The 18,955-nt window shown below is 59.4% G+C and overlaps 1 protein-coding gene and 1 pseudogene across 2 annotated transcripts; both read right to left on the bottom strand.

Annotated features, from left to right (window-relative positions):
- Positions 1–1,534: 1,534 nt before the first annotated feature.
- On the bottom strand, positions 1,535–14,202 carry LOC104009168 (dual specificity testis-specific protein kinase 1). 2 transcript variants are annotated; one of them, XM_087760371.1, is made up of 10 exons: positions 13,926–14,202; positions 6,204–6,325; positions 6,044–6,092; positions 5,668–5,814; positions 5,419–5,501; positions 4,968–5,058; positions 4,637–4,720; positions 4,096–4,185; positions 3,792–3,942; positions 1,535–3,556 (listed from the first exon to the last, which is right to left on the bottom strand). In XM_087760371.1, exons 1-10 carry the CDS (start codon positions 14,142–14,144, stop codon positions 2,520–2,522), a joined length of 2,073 nt encoding a protein of 690 aa, XP_087616497.1. In that variant the 5' UTR covers positions 14,145–14,202; the 3' UTR covers positions 1,535–2,519. The 2 variants fall into 2 exon arrangements, with proteins under 2 accessions (XP_087616497.1, XP_087616498.1); XM_087760372.1 differs by lacking the exon at positions 4,637–4,720.
- A 2,688-nt stretch (positions 14,203–16,890) lies between these two features.
- On the bottom strand, positions 16,891–17,916 carry LOC148055483 (endogenous retrovirus group K member 24 Gag polyprotein-like; annotated as a pseudogene).
- Positions 17,917–18,955: the final 1,039 nt, after the last annotated feature.

The following is an 18,955-nucleotide window of genomic DNA, read 5'->3' as shown; positions in this document are numbered from 1 at the left end:
ATGGGATGTGCATGGAGGAAAGCAGGGAGCTTGAGCCTCTGCGTGAGGCATGTTGACCCCTGGCTTGGCAGGAAAGGGAGAAGGATGCAGGCACATCCCATGCTGGACAGAGCCTGCCTCCATCCCTTCGCTGCCACAGCAGCCCCTGGTCTGCGGTAGCTCAAGAGACACCCCCCCCACCCAAGCTGTGGGGCAGCAAAGGGGCAAGATGGGGGAAACCCCTTTGCAAGCTGCCTTCCCAGTCTCACTGCATGCAGGGGAGGCTGGGCAGCACCTCACCCTCACCCTCTGCCTTCCCTTGCAGCACCCGCGCCCCATGCTGCCTCTGTTTCAGCATTGCTGAACCCCTGCCTGGGATGTCCCATCCACACGAGCAACCCCCTTCCCTCTTGCAGACCCCTGCCCAGGGGCCACCCAGGTCCTTCCTGCATGCTCCCCTGGCCACAGTGATGCTCGGTGGCGGTGGCAGTGACTGTTTCCCCCCAGCTGACATGCTTCAGCAGAGTGGTATGGGCCCCACAGCTCAGCCCCACACCTGCACAGGGTACAGGGTCTTCCTGAGCACAGGGGCTGGCGCACCATGGATGCAGAGTGGAGCGAGCTCTGATGCTCAGCACTGCAGCTGTGCAACAGCCCCAGCATGGAGCGAGCTGTGGTGCAGGGATGCAAGGACGTGGGAGCAGGGGATGGCACAGCCCCGCACCTGGCCAGGTCCCCTCCCCATGGCAGGGACTTTCTGCCTGGCCCCATCCCGGGAGCAGCTTGGCCCCAGCTTTCAGGCAACCCAGCAAGCAACAGCCTTGGCAAAGGAGAGAAGCTGCACCTGAACTGGCCGGCGCCTGTGCTGGCAGTTGGGGTGTTTTTGCTAATTAGGAAGTAGAGCAGTGACCTTTAGGATTGTACTATGTGACAGTGCCTTTCAAAAGCAAAAGCACTTGCAGCAGACAGATGCTTTGCAAGACAAATCATCAGGACTTTAAATAGTTACTACACACGTGCATGTGCAAAGATTAAGCAAAATAGCCCTAATGTAACACTGCAGCCAGGCAAGAGCAGAGGAAGTAATGTTCAACCAGGCGAAGATGCTCTCAGTTTATTATGGGGTTGTGCATGCCATATATAGTTGATTAATTGCTATGTGAATTAGCTTGCTTGAAGAGCAAAAGGGTGTTAAAGGCAGGTGTTTTGGAGGTGGCACGTGTCACTGTCTTGTCCGCTAGCTGAACCCACTTTGTAGCAATAAAGAGACACAGCTTGTCTGCTCTTTGCTTTCTTGTGTACCACCACAAACACAGACTCAAGGGCACGAACCCCACGAACCTAAATAATAAATGGGAATTTGACTGAAGCGATTTCAACAGAAATGGTCACTTTGGGGGCATTAAGACCTGGGGCTGAGCCAGGCTGGCTCATGGTCCCCAAGGGGGGACCCCAGAAGCCCTGGACAAGCCTGTGCCACCTTCTGGGGTGGGGCTCCCCTCCCCGTCCAACATGCATCTGAGAGACAGAAGCGGCAGCCCGGGTTGCTGGGACATTCAGGTTTTATTGAACACTTTTAAATAAGCTGGGTATATATTACTAGGAATTATTATTAATAATAATATAAAACACAAGAGTTTTGCATTCACCAGTGCATTGTGTGGAGGGGAGGAAAGCCGGTTCCCACCCTTGCCAGGGGCTGGGCAGCCCGGCCATGCTGTCCACTGGCCCCTTCCCCCCCAGCCATCTGGAAGGCTCTGGGGTGGGACGTTGGGCAGGATGGCACCCCAGCCCCTCTGCCAGCACCCCGCTCCTGACCCCGTGCCAGGGGGACACAGGGCACTGTGACGGCTCAGCAACCAGCCCTCGTCATTGGGCAGGCAGGGGGCAGCCCCAGCACTGGCAATCCTCCCTGGGCACTGCCCCATGGGTATTGCCCCTTTCCCAGTCCCCTGCACGCCTTTCCCCATGTCAGGGACTGGGTGTGCTCCCCATGCTTGTGAGGAAGCATGGGGACACCCACCAGCCCCACAGGGTCCCCCAACACACACATATGCACACTGACCCCTCTGCCCCCAGCCCAGCCCCACTCACCCCCTGGCCTGGGGGGGCCACGGGGGGCTCCAAGCTCATTGCACACCCCTTGGCAAGAGCCTGCAGAGGGGTGAGCCCTTGGGGAAGGGGGGGTCCCGCATCCAGGGCTTGAGCCCTGGGGGCCCTGCGGGGGACCAGCTCTGCTGCCCAGGGCAGTGCTGGAGTGTGCCCGGGGCAGGGGTGTTATTGCACTTCAGTCTCTGGCAGGGACCCAGCCCACCCCTGGGGCTCCCCACAGACCTCTGAGGACAATCCTGGCGGGAGGGGCGCCTGAGCAGCATCATGGTGGCCATGGCACAGGGCACCGCAGCTACCAAGTGCTGAGCAAGCGAGGACAGACTGCAGGGATGCGCCAGGCTCCTGCACCTGCCCAGTGCTGCATCTGTGAGGGGGTCTGAGGGGCGGCCAGATGCAGCCCTGCTTCTCAGGGGCCCCCAGCACTAGGACTATGCCTCCGGCAGCTTCAAGCTGGGCTCCGCCAGCACTGGCCCTGGGGCTTTCTGGTGGCAGCCCCGGTCGTGGCAGAGGAGGCTCTTGGCCTCGCAGTTGAGGTTCTGGTAGTGGGGCGGGCTGGGTGTCGGCCGGTGGCAGATGGAGGCCAAGCTGAAGCTGAAGGGACCTAGGCAGCAGTCGGGGCAGGGCAGCACCTCGTTCTGCTCCAGCACAGTGCCGGAGCCATGCCCGGTCAGCATGGCTGTGCACTCCATCTGCTCCAGCGCTGCTGCGTGGGGGATGCTGAGCTCAGAGAAGCCGCGCTCCAGCCCGCTGCCCCAAGCCAGGGGTTTGCTCACCACCACGTGGTTGTTGTTGAAGAGGAGCCCATTGGGGGCTCGCGGCTCTGGCTGCCAGGTTTGGGCACCCGAGGCTGCTGTGCGGATGAAGTTGCTGTTGGGGGGTGGCGGAGGGGGCTGCGGCAGCTCGGGCCTGTCGGGGCCGCAGTCCATCCACTCCTCTGCCCCGGGGATGGGGGTGGAGGCTCGTCCCCAAGCCAGAGGGAGGAGGAGGGCAGGTGGCTGGGGGTTGGCGGTGGGATGGGGAGACCCTACGTCCAGCGCCAGGCCCCCTTGGCGGGGCAGCTCAGGGGAGTCAGGCAGTGAGTAGCACTTGCAGGGGGTGGCAGCAGGGGCCAAGAAGTCACACTGCACCTCCATGGTGGGCTCAGGCGTTACGGGGGTGCTGAGCTGGAGCGGGGCGGGGGGCGGCAGGTCAAAGGTGAGCGAGATGACCGACTTGCTTGGTGTGTCGAAGAGCTTGATCTTCCCTCCCTTCAGGTCCTCACGTTGGGAGAAGGGGTTGACGCGGGGCAGCGGCTCCTTGGTCCTGGCCCTGCCGTAAGGCTCCAGCGGCCGCAGTAGGGTGGGCAATATGGGGGGGAACATGTCGGACTGGCTGCAGGACAGGCACTGGTCCGGCTGCAGGTGCTGTGTCCCCAGCTCGTGCAGGGGCAACTGCTCAGCATGGCTGGCTGCCCTCCTGCCTACCCCTGGGCACAGGCACAGGAGCGGGTTACCAGCTGCCAGCAGCTACTGGCACAGGGTGCCATGGGGTGCCAGGCACCCAACAACCCAGAGGCGCACCCCGGGGGGGGAAACAGCAATCGACTCCATCCTGCAGAACTCGTGCAACCCCTTCCCTGATGGCTGCCAGGGTAGGATGGGACACCCCACAGCCCCCCTCCTTGCACACCCCTATGGCCTGCCCTCGGGGTGCCCACATACCATTGAGCGTGGCCGCCGTCCCAGGAACGGGCAGGCTCTCTCTGCCGCTGAAGAGGGTGGCCCCAGTGCCCTCGGCACCCGGCTGGTGCTGCAGGATGCCCTCCAGGCACTGTGTGATTTCCAGGAACGAGGGGCGGGAGGTGGGCTCCATCTGCGGGCAGGAGGGGTTCCCTGTGAGATCTGCAGCCCCCCCCAGCACCCCAGGGCGCCCTGCCCAGCAAAGGCAGCTCCCTGCCTCTCCCCCTGTGCAGGCAAGGCTGCCTGTCCTGCCCAGCTGCCCTGGCAGCGGAGATGGGAGGCTCACACTGCAGCAGTGGAAAGCGAGCTGGAGGAAGGCCGCTGGGCAGTCAGTTCCCACCATGGTACGGAAAGTGGTGACGTCCAGGCCAAAACCCTGCGCCAGGGAAAGGAGGAAGAGTGAGGCCAGGTCCCCTGGGGCACCACATAGCCCAGGGGACCCAGGGTGGCCTGGCCTCCCCCACCTGCTGCACTGACTGCATGTCACCCAGGGCTGCAGACCTGGCAGCACCCCAAGTTGGGTCAAGGCTGGGGGATGCTGGGACACAGATCCCTCCTGCTCTCTGCCTGAATTCAACCGTCCCCTTCTCCCACCCGGGCTGACTCTGGGCTCCGAGGATAAGTTATCATTAGAGAGCATCCCTCCCTGGGCATCAGCACCTGCTGCCAGGAGACATTTGGGACACAGCACCCCTGCCCCGAGACATGGGGCAGTTCCTGCACATGGGGCTCTGCCCTGTGCAGGAGGATGGTCCCCCTAGTTTGGTGAAGTGGCCCCAGCCGCGGTGCTGCTGCCTGCTGCCCTCCCTCCCCATCCCAGGAGTCACCTCGGTGCGGGGCAGGTAGTCGGGGTCAGCGGGGACGCGAGCAATGGTCTCGCACAGGATGATGCCGTACGCGAACACATCAGCCTGCAGAGAGCAGGGTGTCACTGGGGGGGTGGCCCTGCAGCCCCGAGGTGACATGCCCACCCTTCTGTAAACCCATAGCCCCCCTCCTCCCCATGAAGCCACACCGGGGGCCCTGCAACCTTGCTCCTGAGGGATGCCCAGTTCCTTCCCTCTGTGTGCCTGACCGCCCCCAGGGCCGCAAATCCTGCAAACCGCCAGTGGCACAAGCCTGGATAAAGCCCCACACACAGCAGCCACAGTGAATTACCTTCTCATTGTAGATCTCCCCTCGCAGCACCTCAGGCGCCATCCAGTACGGGGAGCCCACCACGGCCAGCGGCTCCTTCTCGCTGCCCTCGCTGGGGGACGTGGTGGGACGTCAGGGGCTGCCTGCAGGCCCCTGCCCCTGTCCCACCTCCCATCCTCCCGCTGGGGCAGCCCGAATCACCATCTCCATCTCCTTTCCTGGGCCAACCCTCCTCCATGCACCCCACGAACTCATGTCTCCCCACCCACACAATCTCTTTCTCCATCCCCTCCTAGCCAGCCCCAAATGTGTCCTTCTGTCCAATGAGTCCCCACCGATGAGGACCACCCCCACTGTTCCTAATCCCTGCCCTTCTAGCTGCACCCCAAAGTCCATCCCTCCCCAGCTCCTGCTCCAAGTGGGCTGTAAACCCCCTACTCCAAAGACTGATGGGTGGATGCTGCCCACGCACCTGTAGATGGGGATCTTCTCTGCCAAGCCGAAGTCACCCACCACAGCCGTGTAGCCATTGGCCTCGCAGCGCACCAAGCAGTTCTGGGGGCACAGGAGGACTCCTGTCACACCACCCGTGCCAGCCCTGCCTTGTCAGCCACTGCTCCTGGAATGCCCTGGGCACAGCGCAGCCTCCTGCTCCTCGGCCAGCTGTGCCCAGGCAGCAATGTGTGTATGGGACAACAAGGGCAGCGGAAATGCCCTGTACCTTGGAGGTGAGGTCACGGTGGAAAATGCCCTTGGAGTGCAGGTAGTGCAGGCCATGGGCGATGTCGAGGGCCAGCTTGACACGCATGGACCAGGAGAGGGGCACAGGGCTGTCCAGCAGCTGCTCTAGGTTCCCACCGTTGATGTACTGATGGGAAGAGCCAGGCCACTGCATCACTGCCCCCCCCCCCCATAAAGCTGGATCCCCATCTCTCACCCCAACGCATCTTCCAACCACCTCACGGCACAGCCCCCCAGCATACCTTGCCCTGCACACGTACCACTGGCTGAGAAAGTGTCCCCATAGCCATTGCTGTCCCCTCCCCAGGCCCTGCCCACAGGATCCCCAAGACTCATGGCTGTCACCCCACTCTCACCTCTGTCAGCGCGTGCAGCTGTCCTTGGTGCACGCACACCCCCATGAACCTGTGAGACAGAGGGGACCTGAAGATGGCTGTGGTGAGGCCCAGCCCCAGGAGCTTGCCCAGCCCTGGCAGCAGCTCCGACTGGGGATGGCAGTGGGGGAGCAGGTCCTACCTGAGGATGTTGGGGTGCGAGAGGCGGTTCATCAGCTGCACCTCCCGCAGCATGTTGCTCCGGTTGCTGGTCAGCTTGTTCATCTTCAGCACCATGATCTGTCCAGACTGGCGGTGCTGCACCTGGAGGGGAGTACAGGGGTGGCTGAGCCCCGTGTCTCCACAGAGCCCCCCAGATGCCAGCCTGCACCTGGTGCCCACCCCCAGCCCTAGAGGTTGGAGCTAAGCACCCCACACATCCAAGGCATGGGGCACCTCAGGGACTGCTAGGGTTAGGGGGGGGCTCTCCCAGCACAGCAGCACCCCAAGGACCCCCAATGCTGACGACGCACAACCCCATCCTCCCCAGGGCATCCTGCTTGTCACGCTCCCTCCACCACACTACACTGCTCAGCCCTCCCAGAGAAGCAATGGCAGCTCCTGCAAGCTGTGACCCCAACCCTGCTGCAAAGACAGGCAGGTGCAGGATTGGGGCGCACCAGGGAGAGCTTTTTCAGGTCAGTACCACCCAGCTAGACCCCACCAGCATGGGGTGGAGGACAGAAGGGGCACATTGCCCCCGAACCAGGCCCAGAGGTGGCCAACACTGCCCTGGCACATGATCCCAGCCCCATGGGCCACGGCGCTCGAACAAGGCTGTATATTTAGCCATCCCCAACCCGACACTGCCATGTGAGCTGGGGGCCTGGCCCCCCGCCAGGAACAGCAGCTGGGAGTGCAGACAAGCACGGACACCCCTGTCCTCTGGCAGCCCCTGGCGCATGCAGGGCGAGGGACAGACACGGGATCCCCTGCCCCAGCACCATGCCAGGGGGCTGAGCCGGTGCTGGGGGTCCCCTCCTGAGCAGGCGTTGGTGGTGGGATGGGACCCTCCCGGAGCAGCAACTGAGGGGGAAGACACCCTGGCAGGTCCCAGCTGCGTCCTGGCACACATTAAGCCACGCATGGAGGTGCAGGCATTCCTAGGCGCTGCCGTCAGCTCCCTGCTCTTCTCCTTTTTAGTCGATGCTGGTTGAAGCTGCTATGCTGGTGCCAGCCCCTGGCCCACCCCACACCCCCACGCCCCAGGGATCGCCTCCCCAGGCAAAACACAGAGGGCTGGCTAGAGGCAGGGTCCTCAGTGCCCCCCATCCTGCTCTCAGCTTGGCCCCTGTCCCCATCACAGCAGGGGGAGGCTAATGTGCTGGGCCCTCCAGGGCTCTCTTCCCACCCCACAGCAGGCATCGCTTCAGGGAGCATCCTGGGATGCACACTGAGATGGGGACCTGTCCAGTGCCCAATACCCAGGGGATGGGCAACAGCTCCCTGCCACCAAAGGGCCTGGGGGGAAATTAGGTCTTTATGACGATCCTTCTTCATGTCTGGATGCACCAAGGCCAAACCAGCCCCAGGCAGAGTGGAAGCGAGAGGCAATAGCCCGGCCAACCCCTCCATGCCACCACCAGCTCATTAAGTTCATGGAGAGGCTCTGAATAATTCAGCAGCCACCTGCCCATGGGCACCCCACTCCGGTTACACCTACGTCACCTCCCAACCAGCTCCAGCCAGCCTGCTGGGACCCCCGGCCTGCCTCTTCCTCACTGAGCACCGGACAAAGTGCCTGGGCTTGGGGAGACCCTGTCCCAGGGTGACGGTGCAGTCCCTGATGCAGGGAGCACACTCTTCCAGCCCTGTGCGCACCCAGAGCGCCCCATCTAATGGCACCCCAGGTCCTCCCTATGCCCACCATCCAGCTCGCCCCACCCCATCACTTGCAGCGCCTGGCACCACTGTCAGTCCCATCCCCAGGCCCACACCTGCACCAGCGGACAGGGCAAGGGGCACCCCCACACCATCTCCACCATCCCTGCTTTCCCTCTGCCCCATCCCCACACACGGGGCAGCTGGAGGCAGCACCAGTCACAGAAACAGGGCTCCCAGACTGGCCCCAGTGGCTGTGCATGCTTTAAGGAGGGGACCTGCCTAGCCAAAGCAGGGTGGGCAGGGTCTCCCTTGGCCCCTCCAGCTCCCTGCAGAGCCCCAGCCCAGCCCAGGCCAGGCCAGAACCTGCCTGGGAGCACCCCACTGCTGTCCCTGCAGATGAAGCCAGCAGGACGCCCCAGTCCCGCCAAACCCCCAGTGCTGGGTGCTGCCCAGCAAAGCCCAGCGCTCCTGACCCGGCTCGTCCAGTGGCAGCGCTGCCTTCCCATGCCGTGTGGGGCTGGCAGGACTGGCTCGATTGGTTTGGCTGGCAACGGCAGCTGCCAGGCACCAGAACCTGGCTCAATGGTGCAGGCAGGCTCAGCCCCACCAGGATGGCTGCAGGCGGTGAGTCTCCAGCGCCACATGCCCACGATGGGAATGCCAGGCGGCACGTACAGTGCTGGCACTTGGTGACCATGCACTGTGGGGATGGCCGGGTCCCCACCAGCAGCAGTGTCCCTGCATCAGGGAACAGCTCCCAGCGGGCATCGGCTCAGTCCCACATAGCTGGGACGTGCCAGTGGCTTAATTCCTCATTAATAAGCCTCCTGCCATTGCAATAGGCTGGGTCAGGTCCAAGTACAGCTATATGATGTCTAACGCCTTAATCCTGGAGGAGAGGCAGCTTGGGGGAGGGAAGGTCTGGTAAAAGCCCCTTCCCTGGGATTTCTCCCAGGGACCCCAGGAGCCCCCGGCCGGCACAGCGCTGCCCTGGCGCCCTGCTCCAGGACTCTGTCCCCAGGGGCAGGGAGGGCTCCAGGGGCTCCCAGGACAGCCCCAGCCCCACGCACACAGGGCACGGCCTCCTCAAGGGTGTCCAGCACCCTGAGCTCGTTTGTGAGGCACCGTCCTGCCGTCTCCCCTGCATGCTCTGTGGCTCAAGGCCTGCCCGGGTCGGCAGGGAAGGGGTTACACTCCCCTGGGCTCCCTGCGGCCTCCCACGTGTGATACCCTAGCTGGGGTATCATGTACATAGATGTAGAGTGCTCACAGACACTGCATGCACCCACACATAGCGCACACATGGTGCATGCATATGCAGAATGTACCACGCAAACCGACATGCTGTTGTAAATAGTTTCTAAAGCTAAGCAGAAACAGTAATTTTCCAATTAGCAAAACTACTAACCACTTGTGCCTTGGGAAAGGAATTTGGGAGGGAGCTAAAAGATAGGAAAGTGTTTGTATAAGTAACGAACTGTGGAAAACTAACAGCTCTAGCCTTGAAGAAGAGCTAACAAGCTGATAAAAGGGAACGTCTTGGCACCAAAGACCGGACAGTGGCCAGAGAAGCCTGAAGTTTGCTAAAACTGCAGAAACTGGGTGAAAGGTAAATGCGGCGAGGGGAGATCGTGACCACCGACTCAATTCAGGACCGAAAAGACTTGCCCCCCCACACCTGAAAGGAGCATGCGTGCTAATTTACATAGCAAGCGAGGGTAATTTAAATACAGTAAACCAATAGTGTATGCAATGTTAATCACTAACCAGTAAGTGTAAATTTAGGTGGGTTTATACTAATCATGTAGCCTGATAAATATGCTGTAGTTTTGTTTGACGGTATGCACGTTAGGTGAAGATATCCCCCATGCATCCAGCGCTGCAATCAAGAATGCCTACTTTCTAAATGCCAAATTGGTGTTAGAAAAGTTTTTGGACCGGTTTGCGGTAACACATGCGCTGGCCAGTTTACCCAGTCCGGCCAGGTGCTAGCACCAGCCCAGCGCCCCGGCCACCCTGCTCTGGAAGCAGACGTAGTAGAGGAGGGAGCAAGCCACAACCCCAGGCGGGACACAGCCCCGTGCTAAGGGGGTTTCCTTCCCTGCCGCCGTCCGGGGAAGGGAACGGGCAGCAGAGCCTCCCTGAGCAGGACCGCGTTCCCCCTCGCCTCTCCATGCTCTGGCATGGTGCCCAGGAATCCCAGCGCATTCTCCGGAGCCGAGTTCAGCCGGGCAGCCGTGCCGGGGTGCGGGGGGAGGGGCAAAGCCGCCGGCCCCCACCCAGGAGCCAAGCGAGCCCTCGCCCCTCGCCGATGCCCTCCAGTACCCTGCACAGCCCCTCCATCGGGCGCCTCGTGGGGGTATCGCAACCGAGCCGGGGTGCTGCAACGTGTCGGTCCCCATCCCATCTGTTGCCAGCATGCGGGGCTGGGGGATGGGATTGGGCTGGCTGTGGCCCCAGCCTGGGCACAAGGGATCTGAGCTCTTTTAACAGCAGAATTAGAGTCTTATTTAAAGAGCATGCTAATCAGAACGAGCAAACGGCCTGCTCCCTCCCCGCAGCCTGCACTTAGGTCTAGACACAGGCCAAACCCCCCACCTGCCACCCCCCCACCCGGGGGTCTCAGCAGCCAGCCCCCCCTGCACCAGGGCCAGACTCACATATCGCCCTACTCAGCGCACGTCCCCTTGCCCCAGCTCAGTGCAGGCAAGGCACAGTCACGCAGGGACATCATCTTGCACCCCTCACCCCTGGGGAGCCCAGTGGGAAAAAACAGGAGGGCAGGTAAGGGAGCTAGCAACACCACTGGTAATCCCAGAGCCGCCCGCAATGGCTGCGTCTGAGCTCATGGGAATCCCAGTAGCGCAACAGGTCTTTTACTAGGCAGGACTGGAAAACCTGCTCATCACAGAAAAAGCAGAATCGGTTAAGATAGACTTCCTCCAGGGAAGCAAAAGGAGCAGGGCCCATAGCACCTGCTCCCGACAAACACTCGAGCATCAGTAGCCCTCACCTCCAGTACTCTCAGGAGCGGCACTGTGGGCACAGCAGGAGCCAGGTCAGTGCTGGCGTCGCACTGTGGTGGCAGGGCATCGCCAGGCCTCACTGGCAAGCCCGGAGCACACCCCGTGACAGCGCAGGAGAGGTGCCAGTGGATCCTGGGCTAGTCAGCACAATGCATTTCCAGTGCCGGGGCTCCCGAGTGGTGACAGCGGGGCCAGGGCTGCTCCCGGCCTCGTCGTGGCTGGCTGACCTCAGCAAATTCACTTCCTCCCCAGCTGCCTTAGTTTCCTCATTCGTGCTGTCACACTGCCCCACCCTCCTTTGTAAAACAAGGCAAGGTCCATTGATGAAGAGCAGCAGATAAGAGGGAGGGAGTTGTGTCATTAGTTGCATTGGTAAATTGGGAGTAAATGCAAAATCTCAAAAGTTGGCTAGGAAGTGAACAGAGATGGGTGGGCAGCAGCGCAGGGAGCTGCTAATCCCACCCCTGCACCATGGAAATAGGGCACTGGGCTGAGCACACTGAAGGGCTGCGCCCTGGGAAGCGGTGTCTCTGGGAGGATGTGTGACAGCGGGGCATAAGGGGCAGAGCTGGATAAGCGAAGACCTCTCGATACAGCCCCTGGGAGAGCGAAGCTAGGATACTGCCCACAGCCCCCGTGTCTGCTGCAGACCGCACGCAGGAAAGTAAGAGAGGGATTTGGGGAAGAGATGCAACAGTGGTTTAAGGGCTAGAGAAAATGTCTGGCACAAACACACCTGGCTCAATCTGCTCAGTCTATCGGAAATGGAGAGGCAGCTTGCTGCAGTGTCCATGTACGCAAGAAAATGGGTGGGTCTGGTGCCTCTGAAATGGTGCAGGGAAAGGCAATGGGAACCAGTTGCTCCAGAGGGAAACAGCCCAGCTTTACAGCACAGCGGGGGATTGGCAGGGAACAACCCCCATGGAAAAGGGCAGCTTTCCATCACCGATGTCTCCTGTCCACTCCGGACAGCCTTCCCAAGAGAAGTGCTTGGCTGGAGCGAGCTAAGGCTCAACCCAGGGGCGAGCTTGGGACACCAGGGCTCAGATGCTGAGCCCTTTGGCTTTAACACTGGTACCCCAGCACCCCACCTGGCCCTGGCTCGGCTGTGCACCAGAGCTGAGCTACCTGGGTAGGGACACAGATGTCCAGGTCCCCTCCCTGTCCCCCATGCCCACTAAGGCTGGAATGAGGCAGGACCCAGCAGCCACATGGAAGAGGGAGCCGCAAGTGCCCATGGCCATGGAAAGCACAGCAGGAACAAGGGAGGTGGGAGGAAAATGGGTCCTGCGCTGCCCTGCCAAGCTACATCCTCCTCACAAGCTCAGGCAGCCAAACCCCAGCTCAGATCCCAGGCCTGCCCCACCATCTTGCTGAGATCTTGGACTCAACCCACCACATGAGCACAAAGCCCCATCTGGCCCCCTCCTGCCCCTGCCTCTCCGGCATGCACACACGTCAGCTCCTGCCGCCTGATCCTGCTCCCACCCCCCAAACTCCGCCGCTCCCCCAAATCCTACATGCAAGTGGCCCCACAAGAACATGAACAATGGGTGGGAGAAGGAGCATTTTGTGGCTCCTGCAGGGCCTGGGGAAGCAGAAACAGCGAGGTAAGGAGAGACCGTGGCCTGGCCAAGACATGGGAGCATCCGTTATTAAAGAGCCGTATCCATGCCAGACATTATTAAATGCCTCCCTCTGCTCCGAGGTGCTGCTGCAAGCTCCAAGCCAGAGATCAATAGCAGGAACCCGGCCAGCAGAGGCCACAGCTCCGCAGGGGCAGGAGGGAGCACGGAAGAGAGGGACCCCTCTGCATGTCTGCCACAGCCCCTCAGAGGACACCTCTCCTGTGGCTGCAGAGGAGCTGGGTCTCGGGGTCTCCTTGCTGAGTGGGGAATGGCACCAGGGCTGGGAAGGGACTCCAGGTTCCTGCCAGGACGCAGCTGCCCAGCCATGCTGCACATGGGAGCATGGTCCCACACAGGGGACACAGCACAGCGCTGCCTGGGACCTCAGCGACTGTGGTGGGAGGTGGTGGGGGTCCTGCCCAGCCCAAAGCTGCTCTTTGAGGGGGACAAAGCCACTAGAAGCACAGCTTAAGGGCAATACTTGCCCGATGGTTTGCAGCGCCTTGAGCAATGCCAAGGACAAAAACAACACATGCACATACCTCCCCTCGGACAGGGAGCGGCAGCGGGGCAGGGCACAGCCCCTCGTGCCCCAGCAGTAGCGTATGGGCTGGCAGGGTACCACCACCACACACCTCTGCTGCACTGTCGGGACCCTGAGCTCCCCACCAGCACCCATGCACCCCTAACCAGGGTGCGGGCCACACACGGGCATCCCTGCTCCGGCAGTCCCAGAGAGGACAGGAGACAAAGGTGCCTCTGGGGTCCCAGCTGGGGGCCAGCCCCCGCACTGCTCTACAGCATCACACCCCTCTCCCAGACCCAGTCACCTTCAGGAGGCTCCCGTGAGGCGCCCCACACATCTACCTGCCCAGCGCAGGCTGGAGCAGGCCCAACAACGCTGGAAACCACCTCGGACCGGCTGCAAACACTGCCTGCATCCCCTGCCACAGGCACACCCTAGGCCTGGCGGGGTCGGGGCTCCAGGCTTTTGACAGGGGTCCCCGGGGCTGGGCTGCCCCCCACCCCACCGGCGCCCCGCCCCCCCCCCCACGCGGCCCCGCTGCGACCCACGCCGCATCGCTTCGGAGCGCTCAGCCTTTCCGGGCTGTAAACAAAACCGACGCTCCCCTCCCCCTGTACAGAGGGATGGAGGAACGACACCCCCGGCGGGGACGGGGCTCCCCAGCATCCCAGGTCCTCGCCGCACGGCACCGCTTCGCCCCCCCCCCCCGAACCTCGCCCAGCTGCCGGGGCTGGAGGCCCAAACCCCCCCGCACTCCACGAGGGCCTGGCCAGGGCTGCGTGGGAGCCGCGCTCCCCGGGGGATGCCCAAACCCGCCGGGATGCCTCGGGGACCGCCATTCCCGCTCCCGCCCCGCACACCTTGAAGACCTCGGAGAAGAAGCCGGCCCCGATTTTCTCGCAGTAGAAGTCGTCGATGCGCGCCAGGGTGGAGACAGCGCTGCGCAGCGCCCGGTACGAGGAGGGCCGCAGCCTCCCGCAGCCCGGCCAGGGCCCCGCAGCCTCCCCCTCGCTCTCCCCGGGCCGCCGCAGCAGTTTCTCCCACTCCATGTCGGTCCCGCCGAACACACCCAGCGCCATTCACATCCTCGGCCGGGGCGCCGCTGCGCCCCCCGCCGGGCGTTGCTAGCGGCGGCGGCGCGGGGCTGGCGGCGCGGGGCTGGCGGCGCGGCGGAGCGCGCGGAGCTCATGGCCCGGCAGCGGCGCGGCGAAGCCCCGACCCCCGCCGCGGCCCGGAGCTGCGCCTCCGCCGCTCCGAGCGCTGGCACCGGCGGGGCGGAGACAGCCCTTAACTCCTTGGGACCCACCACCGCCGAGCCCTGCTGGAGCACCGGCGGGCGGCGGGGAACCCGCACGCCCTGATGTCCGCATGCACCAGCCCCGGCCCCTGTGGAGGGTCCGTGGGTGCCGAGCTGCCATCTCTGTGCACGCCTGCATGGGCTATGGGGCCCTGAGCTCCCGGTGCACGGCTTGGACAGACCCCATGGACACAGTACTCAACCTCCCCTACTCTGGGCCCTGCCTGGATGCACCTTGTAGATGTGGGACTCTCTCCCCATAGCACCCAGTCCCTGAGTGGATGGGCCAAGGGCATGGGGATCTGATCTCCCCATATATCGAGCCCCACCTCATATGGGGTTATGGGTCCAACTCCCCCATACAACCAGCCACTGCCAGGATGGGCTCGGATCTCCTCACAGCTATCGCCAGGCTGGATGGATGCTGTGGATATGGGGCTCTGCTTCTCCCCGTGCACCCACCCCTGCCTGGACAGTGTCCCTGGGGGCTGTGGGTGTCTGTCCTACAGAGGAGCAGGAAAGTGCAGTCTGTCAGTGACAGTACACCCAGTGCCTCCTATACCCCTTCATGTTTCTCCCTTTCCTGGGATCTCCCACTTCTCCCCAGTTTCCTCCTGCTTCCTGCTCCCCCCCAGGACTTTTCCCTGCTCTGAGGCTGATCTGTCCTGTCCTCCTGCCCAGGGACTCCCTGCAGCTGTATCTGCCCTTGCTCTGTCCCACACATTTCACTGCTGTTGTCCTTGGCATCCACCTGCCTGTGCCGGCCCAGCCCTGCCCCAGCCACCTCCTCGGGCACTGCCACAACCCTTGTGTGCTGCCCTGCTGCTGCAGTTGCCCCGTGACTGCTTTGCTCCAGCTGTTTCTCTGTGCAGTATGGCTGGCTCCACATGCCCTGCACTGCTCTAGTTGTTTTCTCTGCTGGGAAAAGCAGCCACATAGAGTGTGTCCTGGCATGGCATTTTTTGGCCAGTGTTTGGCTCCAGGTGCCACCAAACACAGTGTAGACACCAGGGACCAGGAGCCCTGGGTTTTCTTCCTTGTCCCAGGAAGGGAGAATAACCCTGTGGGCTAGAGCAGGGGAACTGAGCCTCTGTTTTCTTTATAATGGGAGCAGCCCCCTGCCCCCCCTAGAAATGCCTGGTATTTCTGCTCTTCCAGGTCCACAGAAGAGAGTGGGTCTGTGCAGGGCAAGTTTCCTGTGGCAATTAAACACGGACTCCGCATATGAGTTTAGGCGAAGACAAGCGAAGACAAGTGAAGAAGACGACGACAACGACAATGACAATGGCAATGGCGATGATAATAACACTTTATTTTTACAATCTATCCCTTTTATAATATGATCTAGTGTTCACGAGCAAGCAAAACCCATTTCATTGGCTACTGTCTTTCATCCACGCGTCTTTTCAGCGTTACTTATTGGTTCTTCAAGCTGGTGCACGCGAATTCCTCTTTCAGGGATGTATCCAATCTCATCCTTATTTTTCTGCCTTTCTGTTTGTTTCACAAACTTGTTTGTAACAAGCCTCAAGGGCACAGCTGCATCTCGTCAAAGTAAAACACAATCATCTCATTTATTCCTACAAATCCCCCTTTTTGTTTTTCTATCACAAAAGCTTGTTTAATCATATTCTATAGCATTTTCTGTACCCAAGACACTAGACAAGAAACTATCATTATTATACCGCAAAATATTAGTAACAAGAAAAGACCCATTTTGATTAGAGACATTATCCACCCGCCAATTCCACAACTTGTTAGTAAGTGATTCAGCCAACCAAATCCATCACTGACTTGTAATTTGCTAACTTCAAATCTTTGACTGCTTTATGGATTAATTTGGAGTTATCTGATAAGTCATTCCCCATCAGTCTTCTTGGAGTTCAGTGTCTTCTGCTGTTCGTTCCTGTTATCCGATGCAAGAGCCGGTCTTATGCACCTTGCAGGTACCCACTTAGGTCCTACATCTGTTGAGACACAAGCATACCCTCTGCCCCAGGTTAGTAGATCAAAAGGACCTTCCCAATTACCTGTTTGTAGCGATTTTGTAAAAACTCGGGCCTTCTGTGGTGTGGCTGTTAAATCTTTTGATTGAAGAGACAGAAAATGAGAGATAATAACAGGAATATTATTTTCAGACATGTTCAGGTAGTTTAACACATACACGGCTTTACTTAGTCTGTCTGCTGGAGTGGCTCCTGGCATTCCCCCTTTTTGTTTTTGCAATATGGATTTTAGAGTGCGATGTGCGTGTTCTACTATGGCTTGGCCTCGTGGTGAATGTGGAAACATTTAGTCCGGCACTGCCAGCGGTGCTGGCTCGGAGACAATCAGAAAGGCTTGTAACAGCGTATTTGCTGTCTGACTGCACTCCACTTTCGCACTCCCTCGCGAGTTTCCCAATCTTGGTAATAATGGTTTGCCATCTACGTCATATTTCGATCGACATTGGTTTGCGAAATGCCTTCCTTTTTTACATTTTGGACATAGTCCGGGTGCGCTTGGTGCACTCGGTTTTCCTCTCTTTCTCAGTTGTGGGCAATCTCTTTTAAAATGTCCAGTTTTTCCACAGAAGAAACATGCTTCTGTACTTTCATTGCGGTGGCAAAAGCTGTAGCTAATGTTTCCATATTATGGGACATTGACCCCACCTTCTGGGTAGCTTCTATCATGTCCATTAAGGAGGGATTTTTTAGAGGCAAAAGCACTTTTTTACAGTCCGTATTCGCATTTTCAAAGGCTAATTTTAAGAGTAGGACCTCTCTTGCTTCTGCATTTTCAACTTGTTTTTCCAAAGCCTCTTTAAGACGATCTAAGAATGAGATATATCCCTCTCCTGTCCCTTGCTTTATTAAGGTAAATGATTTTGTTGCTCTTCCGGCATCCGGCACTCTTAGTAATGCCTGTAAAGCAAGGTCTCTGCCTTGTGATAATATCTCTGGCTGTAACCGTCCCTGTAACGTTGGGTGATTTAGCGGCAGATCCCCCATAAGGTGGGGGAGTCCTGCCCCTTGTAAAGGGTCGCCTTGTTGTCGCTGCATATTAACAATTGTGGCGTTTTGGCAGGCGGTACGCCAGGTGCTTTCAAAGATCACCTTTTGCGTTGGGGTCAATATAAGATTAGTAAGCGTGCATATATCAAATGGTACTATTTAATTTGTAAATATTCCCCATAGCAGGGATTGTGTAAAAGGAGAACCCAGTCCATGCGCAGCAACTGTTTGTCGTAGATCTTTTAAAACATTATAGCCAAAAGGTTCATGCTCATCGGGGACATTTGCATTGCTGCGTATGACGGGACACGCTACCGCTGAACAAAAAGCTGTATCTCCCGCTTGCAATGCTTGGTTTTTAATCTTTTGCCACCTCGCAGCAGCGGCTGATGCCCCCCATTCCTTGGGCGGCAACTGATTATGGGTTTGTGGAGTATCGGCATTAGAAGCAGTAGAGAAAGGCGGTAAGAGTGCCAACGCAGCAGGGGCCGGGGGCGGGTGGGGAAGTGGAGGGGTACTGATTGCAGGGATAGGAAGGGCCAGCAGAGGTGTTGAAGGCATAGGAGCAGGTGAAGGAGAAAACGGCGCAGAGGGTAGGGGCGGCGCGGGGGGGGGTGGAGGGTTGTGCAGCCTGAGCCCCCGCGAGCAAGGGCATGTCGAAGGACGAACCCGCTGCCAGTGTTTCTGGCGTGCCCTGCAGGGTTAGCTCCGGAGCGGTAGCAGAAGCTGCAGCCTTTCGGTCTGACTCTAATTGTTCTAAAGAGTCTTTCAGCAAACGCCATGTCGTCAAAACACTTGTGGCATTACTGTCCCCCCTGGGGGCCGCTTCCCATAACACTTTTCCTGCCTCCTCCCAAGTCTCCACCTGGAACGCGGTCGCTGTGTTCGCTTGTTGCCCGTTTTTTCGCAACCAAGTTAACAACAACCGAACCTTTCCTTCATCATAATTTATTCCCCTTTTTGCAAGGATTCGCAAAAATATACACAAAATAGATTTTTCTTCCGAGGACATTTGCACCCCCATTTTCCTGTCCCCAGCTGCTCACCTCTTTTTCCCGAGGCGATTAATTGTCCACAAGCAGCTCTCTGGTCTGCTGCAGCAGAGTTCAGCTCTCTGGTCTGCTGCAATAAAGTTCAGCTGGGCTTGCCACCAGCTGCTCTCTTGTCCGCGGTTCTTAGGATCGAATCACGTCATAGGACCGAATCACGTCATAGGACTGAATCACACTGGGTCACCATTTGTGGCAATTAAACACGGACTCTGCATATGAGTTTAGGCAAAGACAAGCGAAGACAAGTGAAGACGATGACGACGACGACAATGACAATGGCAATGGCGATGATAATACTTTATTTTTACAATCTATCCCTTTTATAATATGATCTAGTGTTCACGAGCAAGCAAAACTTATTTCATTGGTTACTGTCTTGCGTCCACGCATCTCTTCAGCGTTACTTATTGGTTCTTCAAGCTGGTGCACGCGAATTCCTCTTTCAGGGATGTATCCAATCTCATCCTTATTTTTCTGCCTCTAAGTTTCACAAACTTGTTTGTAACAAGCCTCAAGGCCACAGCTGCATTCCTGCGAACCTGTTTGTA

Source organism: Nipponia nippon, unplaced genomic scaffold (assembly GCF_047370975.1).
Source record: "Nipponia nippon isolate SJK-2023a ecotype South Korea unplaced genomic scaffold, ASM4737097v1 scaffold_22, whole genome shotgun sequence".
Lineage (NCBI taxonomy): Eukaryota > Metazoa > Chordata > Aves > Pelecaniformes > Threskiornithidae > Nipponia > Nipponia nippon.
This window is presented reverse-complemented; position numbering and strand designations above follow the sequence as displayed.